We start from the raw sequence: 12,444 nt of genomic DNA, 5'->3' as shown, positions 1-12,444 counted from the left end.
CTAACACTGGTCCATGGTCATTGGATCAGACAGAGTTGGTAAAATATCCCTTTAGTTACTGAAGCCATTCAATATCATACCCAGACGTTGAATTTAGTTCCTTAATGAAGTAGAAACACCATCACAGTATATATCTGGCCAAAATTTTGGTGGAGATATGGACTATGTGAAATGCTTGAGCCCTCTGAAAAAACTCAGTATTCCATTATCCTTTGACACGCAAAGCATTCTGAATTTGGGGGGGAATGAAAGCCATTCTTTCTGTGGATATGTAAGAACAGAACGCTTTAGGACCACAGAATATGGAATTTCATTCAGAATATGGCTCCCTTCCTCCATCTATAATCTTGGTCTGCATGCAGCTATGTTGGGGTGGGAATGCTCTGAGAGGATTTTAAGGGAATAGAATTCAAAATGTTATTTTGAGCAGAGCAAAAATAGGTCACATGAAGATGCTTTATAATTCCCAGAGCAGCAGAAATCGTCAAACTGCCAAATTAGGCCTTAAATGAGAACTGTGACTCAGTCACATTGCACTTACCTCAGTGCAAAAGTGGAGAAACTGAATTAAAGTCCATGAACTAGGCTGTCAGCTAAAATAAAGCTATATTGAATTGATTTAATTACAGTGGGCAGTGTAGAAAGGTCTCAGTTAGTGACTGCGCGGAATATGGAAAAGGTCCTTTTTGGAATGTCCTTTTTATTGTCTCTGCAAAGCAGGTTTTCAACAGATTAGCTGCACAATTTCAGTATTATTTCTCCTGGCATTTTCACTCCTCCACCCCCATATCTTTAACAGTTGCATACAGGTACAAATGAATTAGACACTATTTCCTACAGTTGAATTTTTGCCTGCTGTGTGGCTCTTAGGGTGGAAATGAGGCTGGGGCAGAAGGTGTGGAATTGCTCCTTAGAAATATGTGTGAATTTGGCTTGTGCCTTGGAATTATTTGAAATGGCACAAAGCTGTGCAGATTTGCACAAGAAAGTCACACCTACAATGCTGAAAACATAAGAACCTAAGAAGCATAGTGCAAGATCAGGCCCAAGGCCTACATGCATTCTATTCATTTAAAAGCATTTATAAGCCATTTATCAGGGATGCGGGTGGCGCTGTGGTCTAAACCACTGAGCCTGTTGGGATTGCCGATCAGAAGGTCGGTGGTTCGAATCCCCGTGATTCGGTGAGCTCCTGTTGCTTGGTCCCAGCTCCTGCCAACCTAGTAGTTTGAAAGCACGCCAAAAAGTAGATAAACAGGTACCATTCTGGCAGGAAGGTAAACAGCGTTCCTGTGCACTGCTCGTGTTCCACTGCTTGTGTTCCATTCCAGAAGCAGCTTAGTCAGGCTGGCCACATGACCCGGAAAAACCGTCTGTGGACAAATGCCAGCTCCCTCGGCCTGTAAAGCGAGATGAGTGCCGCAACCTCAGAGTCGTCTGCGACTGGACTTAACTATCAGGGGCCCTTTACCTTTACCTTAATAAGCTATTTAATATTTTAAAAAATATTAAAGTGATGTACTATACAGAAAACAAACAATGTCATTTAAACAGAAATGCAGAAGGTAATATAAAAGCATATACAAACAAATAAAACAAGAATTCAGACACATAAAACAGGCTCCAGTCTTATGGATCAGGGGAAGGCTGGCCAGAAAGATAAGCCTTTACAAGACATCTGAAGCAGCTGATGGTTTCTGCTTCACACATGAGAAGGTATGGGAGACGCCTCTAGAAATAAAGTGCAGAAGCGGGACATGAGGGAAATAGCTCTTCTCTTGCTGTAGCAGTTGTTATTCAGAGGCAGGCTGATATTCTACGAGACGGCTTTATTGGTTTGGTGAAAATCTGCAGAGTAGTTTTAAAATTAGGGGCTTCCAAAAATGTTTACAAACTTAACAACTGAGTTGCCTTGCTTCAACACCCAAAGAAAATGGTCGCTCTGTAGATGGGTTTTGGAGACAGCAGTCAATATGCTTCATAGCTCTATTTTAATTCATTTTTAAAACATTAAAAATGTTTTTTTTTTTTTAAATGTACACTGCAGTTAATAATAGGGGGGAAATGTAGGCTATTCACACTGCACTAATTAACACTGCTCATTTTGCATACCACCTATTCAGTGGCACAGAATAAAACCCCAACATGTTGTCTGGGAGTTGTCACTGGAAGAAGATGCCAAGTGCACCTGTTGGAATCTTGCTCTGAGGAGAAATTAGCACAAAACTGTGTGATTGTGTCAGACAGAGTGCCACAACTCTGCAGAGATGGGGCGAATATTTTTAGCATAGTAAAACCCTTTAAGGTTACAATAAAGGGAATGCTTCCTTTATAGCCAAATAGAATGAGGACAGCAAAATGTTCCAGTGTCTTTCAGAACATGTGTTTCTGTAGAATCTACCATGGCCTAGAAACTTTCATCTCCCCATTCACAGCCCAGCTGCCTGTAGGGATGGGATGGAGGAACCCTAGGCAGGCCTTTTCAGACTATCAGAGTCAGGCAGAAGTGAACCACTTTATGCAACAATGCTCTCACATGATCCAAGCAGGATTGTGATTCTGCTGGGCCCTGCATGCTCCTGTGGACAATTATAGAAACATCTTTTGTGACTCTTCCAAGAGAACCTAATTATGTTGTCAATCTTATTAAGGAGCCAGAACTCAAATATATAAATATATACATAAAGGTGTATAGCTAAATAGACTGCCAAATCGCAGGCAGGTACATTTTTGCTGCTTGGGTGATATTGTTCAGAATGCTATTATTTACATTCATTTTTTTCCTTTGTATGTTATGCAGGTAGTTTTGGCATGGTCTGGTACATGTTTTGGCTTTTGGTCTCATATGAGAGCCCTGCAACGCATCCCACAATTACAGATGAAGAGCGCAGATACATAGAAGAGAGTATTGGAGAGAGTGCTAATCTTTTAGGAGCAATGGAAGTAAGGGCTCTGCTATCATGTATGTTTCTACCCTGACATTCGGAGATAATGTGCTTCTAGCTTAGGCTGAATTTTAAAGGAATGTTGTAGCCAACACACACAGATGCAGCTCTGGAGTGATGCCCATTTTCTTAATCCATTTTCACATTGAAAGGGGTGAAATTAAACATGGTATTTGGGAATCCCACACTGCTCAGTGAGAGAGAGGAATGTCAGTGCAGTAATATCAAATAATAAAACTCTGCAATCCAGAAGGTTATTTTATTAGCACAACAAGTGAAATAAAAAAGAACAAGGATTTTTGAACATATTTGAGATATGGATTTTAAGCATTTATGCATGACTTTGTGTTCATGCTGCTAATCTTTGCTAACCTTCCAAATATGTATGGACTTCCTGCTTGTTTTTACATGAGCAAGTACTGTGTAGCAACACAAATGTGTGTGTGTGCATAGTCAGACCAGTTAGCAGACTCAAAATGTGAGATTACATCCATGAAAAGGAATGATACCCTGCTTTCCCCCCCAGAAATTCAAGACTCCATGGCGAAAATTTTTTACTTCTATGCCTGTCTATGCAATCATTGTTGCAAACTTCTGTAGAAGCTGGACTTTTTACCTACTGCTCATTAGTCAGCCTGCTTACTTTGAAGAGGTCTTTGGATTTGAAATAAGCAAGGTATGGTATTATTATTGATTGATTGTATAACTTAATACAGGGGTGTTTCCAGCTCCCAGCTGCCTGGTGAAGGTGGAAGTTGTTTGTGAATTAACAGGGAGACACTTTCTTACCCAGCTTCAATGGAGTCTATGGAACAACTTTCAAAGTGGTACCAGAATGAATGGAGATCATAGAGCCTAAATGCTGCCAGAACAACAATGTTCCTTATCCTAATCCCCAAAGATAGCTCCTCGTAACTCTGAATATGGGTTTTCCTAAAATATAGGATTCTCAGTGCTGCGTATGTGTGTGCCCCAAAGACCAGAAATGGTTAGAAGTGCCTTAAGATGATTTGTTGAGCAAAACGCCACGTTCTTTAATTGTTCAAAGCAATGAGCAAATAACTCCAATTTCACCTTCACATACTGTATTGGCCTGAATATAAGCCTCACTTACCCGCAAATTCCAACTGTGAAAAGTTAAAGTGCGACTTATATTCATGACCTTACGGTATGCAGCCAGGAGCGCAGGGCAAACAGCACCAGGAACTTGACAAAGCGGTGCCCGCCCTGCACATAGGCCCTGTCCTCTCCCCCAAGACTGGGAAGGGAGAGAGCGATGATGGAGAAAGGCTGTCGGCAATGCAGCATGGCTCCCCCCCCCCCAGTATGCAGCCAGGAGCAGCGAGGAATGGAGCAGCTTATATTTGGGTATTCCCCCCCCCCTCCAATTTTAAAGGTGCATCTTATATTCAGGCCAATATCGTATGCACCTACCATGAATAAACTCAAGTGAAGATAGCAGCACAATATGCATATCACATTCATTATAGGAAGGATTAAATGCTTAGAATCTGTTAAAGAGGCAAATGCTCATATTATGACCTCTAGAAAGCCCTTATCAAAACAATTGCTATTTCCGGCAAGGGGGGGGCGTATTTTTTTCTAATGTTCTAGAATCACAAGTTCAGTAACATGTCCTCCCTTATGCTGCTTTCAGTCTGATGCAACAGTATTTCTTTATGCTCTTTATATTTGGTTTATTTTTTTTATCAATAGACAAAAATTAGAAGATAAATAAAAAATAGTTGCTGTTGCTGTAGCATAGCACAGTTTGAGTTCTAGTGCATTCCACATCTAGAAGAAATAGGAGTATAGAGCCTTCAGTATCTGCCTGTCCACATGCTATAATCACAAGGGTGATCTGTTTCTCATCTTCCATTGACATCTTTCCTGGTGATGGAAAGAAAACTGCATGGAAGAGGTGGATATCAACAATAAAAACAATATCGCTTTGATATATCTATTTTGATTTCCAGAGATGGAATTCTAGCATTCCAACAACTCTGTCAACAGACTGTCTCGTACTTGTATTAATTCAGCATTTTAAGCGTCTGGATATCATCCTGTAGGTGACACAGGAAATGTCCATGAATGCTGACAAATCCAATTTAAACCCAAGAACAGAGCCACATTCTCTCAACATCAGACACATTGTTTCGGCACTCAGAAAGGGCTGCTTTTCCATTCACACCTGTGGTACAGATGGATGGACCAGCTGCATCTCAACTTGGAATGGACCCAAATATTTACCCTCCTCCTGAGAATTCTTCGGAAAGCTTGGGCTTTCCCCAAGAGTTCTCTGAAAACTCACAAAGACCTGGCCAAATCCGAATGTCTGTATCTGGGCTTCCTGATGTTCTAGCCTTCCTGCAGCTGGTTTTACTTCTCCCTCTTTTGCAAACTTACATTGTAAAATGGGGAAGGGGTGAAACCAGCTGCAGAGAGCTCCCCTCCTCATTTGCCTTCATCTGAGCCTCCTTTTCAAGAAACCCAACACCACCATTTCACATTGTTACATCTTTTCTCGTGGCAGTATCTCAGATATTGAATTCTGGCTGAATTCAGCTGGTAGCAGTTTGGTTAGGCATGATTGCAGAAATCAGCACAAACTCAGATTTATGCTGTAATCACTACATGTTGGAATGTTCATGTTAACTGATCTTCAGGTGCTCATGAAAGGACTAAGATCTTAACAAAAGTTAAGTACACGGTTCTGGTGGTAGCAAAATTCAGAACGGGTGAATTCTAGTTCCCAACTTTAGCTGCTATAGGAAGCTCAAAGAGGCTAATATATTCTCTCCATTCACTGTCATTAAGATATTTACAGCAGGAGATAAAAGTTATTTATGGGCTGATTTAACTCCTTGACTCAGAAATCCAAATGTCTCCCCCCACCCCCATGCTGGTGACATTCTTCTTCAAAGAGATATTCTCTTTAAAAGTTTTCTTGTGCTTACAGAGAAAATGCTGCTGATTTTTTCCTCCCACATAATGCCCAATCAATACATTTGATTAGAACTCTACTTGTTGTTCTAACCTTAGGTGGGGATGTTATCCGCTGTGCCACATTTAGTGATGACTATTATCGTGCCTATTGGGGGACAAATTGCAGACTTTCTGAGAAGCAGACAAATTCTTTCAACCACTACTGTCAGGAAGATAATGAACTGTGGAGGTAAGTCATTACACCTTATTAAAAGGCTTTGAGCACAGTATAGTGAAAAATACCCAGTTGGCAACACTTTCACAGCCACACTAAAGCTTTCATTACAGTTACTTTGATAAAGCTACACGATTAAAATGTTTATAATGTGTTGGTTCATGTATAATCATACAACAGAACAGACACATGCACTCCCCTTCATGAGGCACATGAGGCAGATCTCACACTTCCTAAGTGAAGAGGACCAGATAACACCAGTCCTGAAAGACCTACATTGGCTCCTAGTATGTTTCTGAGCACAATTCAAAGTGTTGGTGCTGACCTTTAAGGCCCTAAATGGCCTCAGTCCAGTATACCTGAAGGAACATCTCCACCCACATCGTTCAGCCCAGACACTGAGGTCCAGCGCCGAGGGCCTTCTGGAGGTTCCCTCACTGCGAGAAGCGAAGTTACAGGGAACCAGGCAGAGAACCTTCTCGGTAGTGGTGCCCCCTCTCCCCGTGGAACGCCCTCCCATCAGATGTCAAAGAAATAAACAACTATATGACATTTAGAAGACATCTGAAGGCAGCCCCGTTTAGGGAAATTTTTAATGAATGATGTTTTAATGTATTTTTAATCTTTTGTTGGAAGCCGCCCAGAGTGGCTGGGGAAACCCAGCCAGATGGGCGGGGTAGAAATGATAAATTATTATTATTATTATTATGAAATAAGTTGGCATCAGTCTGGCCCAGTGTTATATTTCTAGAAAAAGAGGTGCCGGAATTCACTATGAACACCTCCCTCTTTCTCTTAGAATGGCAATGCTGCCCACCTGAGAGGTACTGTACCTCAGTTCCTGTGAGTTCTCCCGAAACAAAGCCCCGGTCTGGCCTGTATGCATATATTGTTATGCGGACTCATGTCATACACTGTCCATCTCTTTGAATGCTGGAGGGGAGGGGTGCACCTGTTTCTACAACACGCAAAGAAAACTGACAGAAGGATTTTATGAATTAGCTCTGAGCTATGTAGTTCTGTAGACCAGTGATTTTCAAAGTGGGTGGTATTGCCCTCTGGGGTGGTGTGTGAGGGGGTGCTTTGAGACAGGGAGGGCTGGAGGTGTAAATGAGTATTAGACGTTGATGAGTTGGTATCGCTGAATTGAGTTTATCAATTTTGTTGAATTAATTAAACTAAGTAGTTTTAATTGGATTTTGAATAAATGTGCAATTAGTAGTTTCTGTTCTGAATTCTGTTGTGTTATTATCCTCCATAGTGGGTCATGCAAACAGCTATTCTGAATAATCCTTTTTATGGGGTAGGGGGCACCTCCCCCCACATCACTGTTCCAGGACAGTCCACTCTGCTATACTGAGAAATTCCTCATCTTGCCAATAGCTCTAAGTCTGCATAGGCGGGTCTTGAGTTGCTGTACCTTCTCTTCCAGCAAGGCAACCAACTTGCACTTGCTGCAGGTGTAGTTTTGCACATTCTCAGGCAGGAAGACAACCAGGTGCTGTAGGTCACTGCAGCAGCTTTCTCACAGTCTATGTCTCTTGGTCCTAAGTACACCCTGACACAGCACTCCAGTCCTCCCCCTAAAACTACTATTACTACTACTACTACTACTAATAAATTACTTGTACCTCATCCATCTGACTGTGTTGCCCCAGCCATTCTGGGTGGCTTCCAACAGAATAGAAGAAAAACACAACAAAACGTCAGATGTTAAAAGATTCCCATTACAGGGCTGATGTTAGATATCTACAGAAGGTCGTATAACTGTTTATCTCTTAAGGATGATTTATTATTTGTAAACTCCCCTGCTAAATGCTCTCACAAACCCCCTGTTTACAAGCTCCCAGAGACTACCATCAGCTAAGTAGAACTAAGTAGATCTTTGTCAAATGTTTCATTGTAGTATAATATGGAAACATTCCAGCTTAAAGCTTACAGTTAAGGAGAAGCACACTGAAATGTTGTCTGTCCACCAGCCTACTTCCTAGATTCCTCAGTACAATGTGTAGCATCAATGACTTTTTCTTTTAATTTCCCAAGGTTTTGGAATGGAAGCAACTCTTCTCTTGGTAGTTGGTTATTCGCATAGTAAAGGTGTGGCCATTTCCTTCTTAGTGCTTGCTGTGGGCTTCAGTGGATTTGCTATATCTGGTAAGCAAACTTCTCTCCCAACAGAATACATTAAATAACAATGAACAAAAATGGGATCTAAAATCATTATGTAAATTGCAAGGTTTCCTGTGAATATGGTAAGGTTTTCAATAATGGATAAATATAAGCAAAACCTTATTCAGTGCAGTGTCTTTTCTGTTGATGAGGGTTCTCCCCCCCCCCCCCCTTTGGCTTCATTTTACAGGATTCAATGTTAACCACTTAGATATCGCACCAAGATATGCCAGTATCTTAATGGGGATTTCAAATGGAGTTGGGACATTGTCTGGAATGGTGTGTCCTATAATTGTTGGAGCAATGACAAAGAACAAAGTAAGTTTCCAAAATAGTTTTTGTTAACTCTGCCCGAACTATTGAGGAAAGAAAGAACAGTCTCATAAGACTATATTGTCATTCTGTTGCACCAAAAAGTCAATTCATAGTAGTTTCCTCACCTCACAATGGTAAAGTGAGCCGATCCTGGAAAAATCATGGGAAACAGTGTAACATTGATTGGCTACACTTTTCACAACATAGCTGAAAGTGAAAACTCACCCAAACTGTGTGCTGTACCTTCTGTGAAAGTCTCACATTTTAGGAAGATTGAATCTAGTGTTACAGGAGCATGCAATGGGCTGTGGGAGCATGTGGGACATGATTTCATAAATTGATGCTCCCACAACTGCCTTCACCAACCTGGGGTCCTCCACATGTTGTTGGACTCCAGCTTCCATCACCAGTAACTATTGGCTGTTGTGGCTGGGGCTGATGGGAGATGGTGTCCAGTAACATCTGGAGGGCTGCAGGTTCCTCATCATTGGGATTGTAATATGGTGAAGGGCTGAGGCTCAGTTGTAAAGTATCTGGCATGTCCCAATCTCTGGATCCTTTAGTGTCTTGGGTTGCTGATGCTATGGAGATCTGCTGCTCTTCCCCCTGCTGTTCCTCAGGTTCCAGGTCTGGGCATGGCTGAGATTTTGGAAAGCAATTGGCAGTCAGACTCAGGAATCTCACACTATAATATGGCTTCAGATGTTCATGAGTTGTAAGCAGAGCAGTATACAGCAGATATTCTCTACATACCATGCATATGCTGCTTTAACTACCTATGCAACTGAAGCCACTCCATAGGGCAGTAGTAGCTGACCTGTGACCCTCCAGATGTTGTAGGACTGCAACCTCTCATAAGCCTCCAGCAACATCTGGAGGGCCAAAGATGAGCCCCATTTGCTGCAGGATTTGTATCAACCACCCATGATTTCAATAAAGACTAATTCAGGACCAGAAGAGCCACACACAGCTATTCTGACACTCCAATCTTCTTCCTCACAGACACGCGAGGAGTGGCAGTATGTCTTCCTTATTGCTGCTTTGGTGCATTACGGGGGAGTCATTTTCTATGGCATATTTGCTTCAGGAGAGAAACAACCATGGGCAGACCCAGAACAGACAAGTGAAGAAAAATGTGGCTTCATTCATGAAGATGAACTTGATGAAGAAACGGGAGACATTACTCAGAATTATGTAAATTACGGTACCACTAAATCTTACGGTGCTACGACCCAATTGGCCCAGGTCAATGGCGGCTGGCCAAATGGTTGGGAGAAGAAAGAAGAATTTGTACAAGAAGAAGCACAAGACTCATATAGCTATAAGGAAAGAGAAGATTATTCATAACAGACCTATGTTGGATATATTTTGTAGTGTTCGTGATTTATTCATTGTGATTGTTTGCACACACACAAAATGTGGTATAATGTAAACACATATCAGGCAAGAAGGTCTTACTGTAAAAATGAAAAAACAAAAACCCATTTAAGTGCAATCTGTATGAGTTTGTGACATCTCATCAGTTCCATTTGGGTGTCTCCATTCACTAGAGTTTTAAGGGTTATCTGGTCAAAACTACAAAGGAAACTAGGTACTTGCAGTAAAATGAGTGTTAAGCTCATAGCTAAGGATTAAAGCACAACTACCAACCAAGTCGGTACATCAACTCTTCTGTTTAGAAAGCCAAAACTACTTGATTTTTTAAAAAATGCACTTACATATTTGTTACACTGTCTTGAAAGAGATCATAAAATTGATTGTGTGAATTTAACCACATGTTTACTTGGTACGATGTAGGAAATGTATGGTTGGTCTAAGACATGGATTTCTTAGAGAATAAGGCTTCTGTTTTAGATTATACAATAAAGCTCCAATCCAGTTCCCTTTCGAGAGAAGTGAATTGGGACTTTGTAGAACAATCTACTATATAATGTATATTTATTGTGATTAATATGCTGCAGGCTACTCTGTGATAAAGGAATTGTTTTTACTGAATGTTTAGGCACAAATGTTTTATTTCTCTTCTTTACAGACTCATGCAGTCTTTGTATGTGTCATGTTCTTCCTTACATGTACCAGCCAGTATAAAGTCACATGTAGTCTACCGTGCAGAATGTTAAATAACTGAAGCAAGGCAAAGGAGTATTTGGCGTACTCATTGTCTGCAGGCTCATTGGAAAGAGAGAGAATAACCCAAACAGATCCAAAGAAAAAATGTACCGCAGACAAGTAGCCCTAGAACAAATCAGATGTATTTCTTTTGAAGCCTGTTTTGAAATAAATGCAAGAAAGGGAGAAGAAATTAGCTATTTGTTTAATCCTGGATAGTTTTTCATATTTTCAGATGCTGTGCCACAATTATATAAATAAAGTCATAGTTTATTGAAGATGCTGTATAATTATAGAAAATAGTACTATTTTAAAGATTTCTGAATTTTAAGAAAAAATGTATTTGCCTTTCAAATAAATAGAACTATAATGGACCCTGAATATGAGCAACAATCTTCGTGGTGAGTCAAAAGTGGAACTGAGGTTGGGCTTAGGAAGAGTATAGCTTCTACTTTTGCAATGCTCAAGTGCAATTCAGATCCATCGCAATCAATGGAAGGTTTGCCATTGGCTTCAGTGGACTGCGGGCTGCAGGTCTTTGCCTTGATAGGAAAGCCTTGTGCAATTCAGGAGCTCCAGTGAGCACACTGAACTCCCACAGGCTTTTCAGAGGGGCCACTCAGAACATGTGCATCTTTTTGTGCCCAAGGGATCTGACCTTGCTGAAGTGAATAGGGAAACCTGAGAAAGCGGGAGCTCAGTATGTGCTTCATGAACACAGAGTTCCGGATCAGGGCCTTGCATTATTATTTTTTAAAGCGTTATTCAGCAAGATTTGTAATGTAAGTGTACCAAGCAATAAGTGCCATGCACTAAGAAGTGCATGCTCTTTTAATCTCTTTGTTACTGTGACTGCTGAGCTTGTAGGTCCTTCAGACAGTTGGGATAATAAATAAATAACTAAATAAAAGGCCAGACCAATCAACAATGGACTACATTAGAATGCCAGACCACTTACTGCTCTTACAAGTATCCATTTCCCAACTCCAATGAAACAACTATCATTGTATGTTTAAAAAAGCCATTCTGGGTTTTTTGATCTGCTCCTTGTATTGTGCTAGTATTTTAAGGCCCTGCTACTGCAATATACAACTTGAGGATTGTTCTTCTTCTTCTTTTTTATTATTATTAAACAAGAATAAAATAAAGTGAACCATACTTTGATCCGGAGGGGGAGAAATACCAATTATATATTTTGCTTTGTGCCTCAAAGTGATGTAAAATGTGGCCATAGCTTTTGCTGTGAAAAGATGTGGACTGTGTCACTTTTGTTGCTGCAAAAAGTGTTAATAAATGCTCTATTTATCCTTTTATATATAAAGGAAGCACCTGTGTGATTTCTTCTGGCATGACTTGTATGGACCAGCTTCTCTTACCTCTTTGCAATGAGCATTGACTGCACACATGAACAGCCTGGATGCTCGAGGTTTGCCATTATATCATTGGCCCACAGCTATTGGACCTTAGGTAAAGATAAAGGTATCCCTAACCATTAGGCCCAGTCGCAGATGACTCTGGGGTTGCAGTGCTCATCTTGCTTTATTGGCCGAGGGAGCCGGTGTACAGCTTCTGTGTCATGTGGCCAGCATGACCAAGCCACTTCTGGCGAACCAGAGCAGCGCACGGAAACACCATTTACCTTCCTGCTGGAGCGGTACCTATTTATCTACTTGCACTTTGACATGCTTTCAAACTGCTTTGTTGGCAGGAGCAGGGACCGAGCAACAGGCGCTCACCCCATCGAGG

General features: G+C 41.1%; 1 protein-coding gene across 1 annotated transcript in view; it reads left to right on the top strand.

Annotated features, from left to right (window-relative positions):
* The window catches only part of SLC17A6 (solute carrier family 17 member 6), a 44,482-nt gene extending 32,463 nt beyond the window's left edge, over nt 1–12,019 (top strand). The window contains exons 7-12 of the mRNA XM_083431854.1: nt 2,801–2,943; nt 3,472–3,621; nt 5,988–6,120; nt 8,149–8,259; nt 8,465–8,592; nt 9,592–12,019. Coding sequence (XP_083287980.1) covers nt 2,801–2,943; nt 3,472–3,621; nt 5,988–6,120; nt 8,149–8,259; nt 8,465–8,592; nt 9,592–9,936 — 1,010 coding nt within the window. The 3' untranslated portion in view covers nt 9,937–12,019. The remainder of the gene's footprint in view (nt 1–2,800; nt 2,944–3,471; nt 3,622–5,987; nt 6,121–8,148; nt 8,260–8,464; nt 8,593–9,591) is intronic.
* The last annotated feature ends 425 nt before the right edge of the window (nt 12,020–12,444 follow it).

This window comes from Podarcis tiliguerta, assembly GCF_965153285.1.
Source record: "Podarcis tiliguerta genome assembly, chromosome: 1".
In the NCBI taxonomy this organism is placed as follows: Eukaryota; Metazoa; Chordata; class Lepidosauria; order Squamata; family Lacertidae; genus Podarcis; species Podarcis tiliguerta.
Note: the sequence above shows the minus strand (reverse complement) of the source record. Positions and strands in the feature narration are given on the sequence as shown.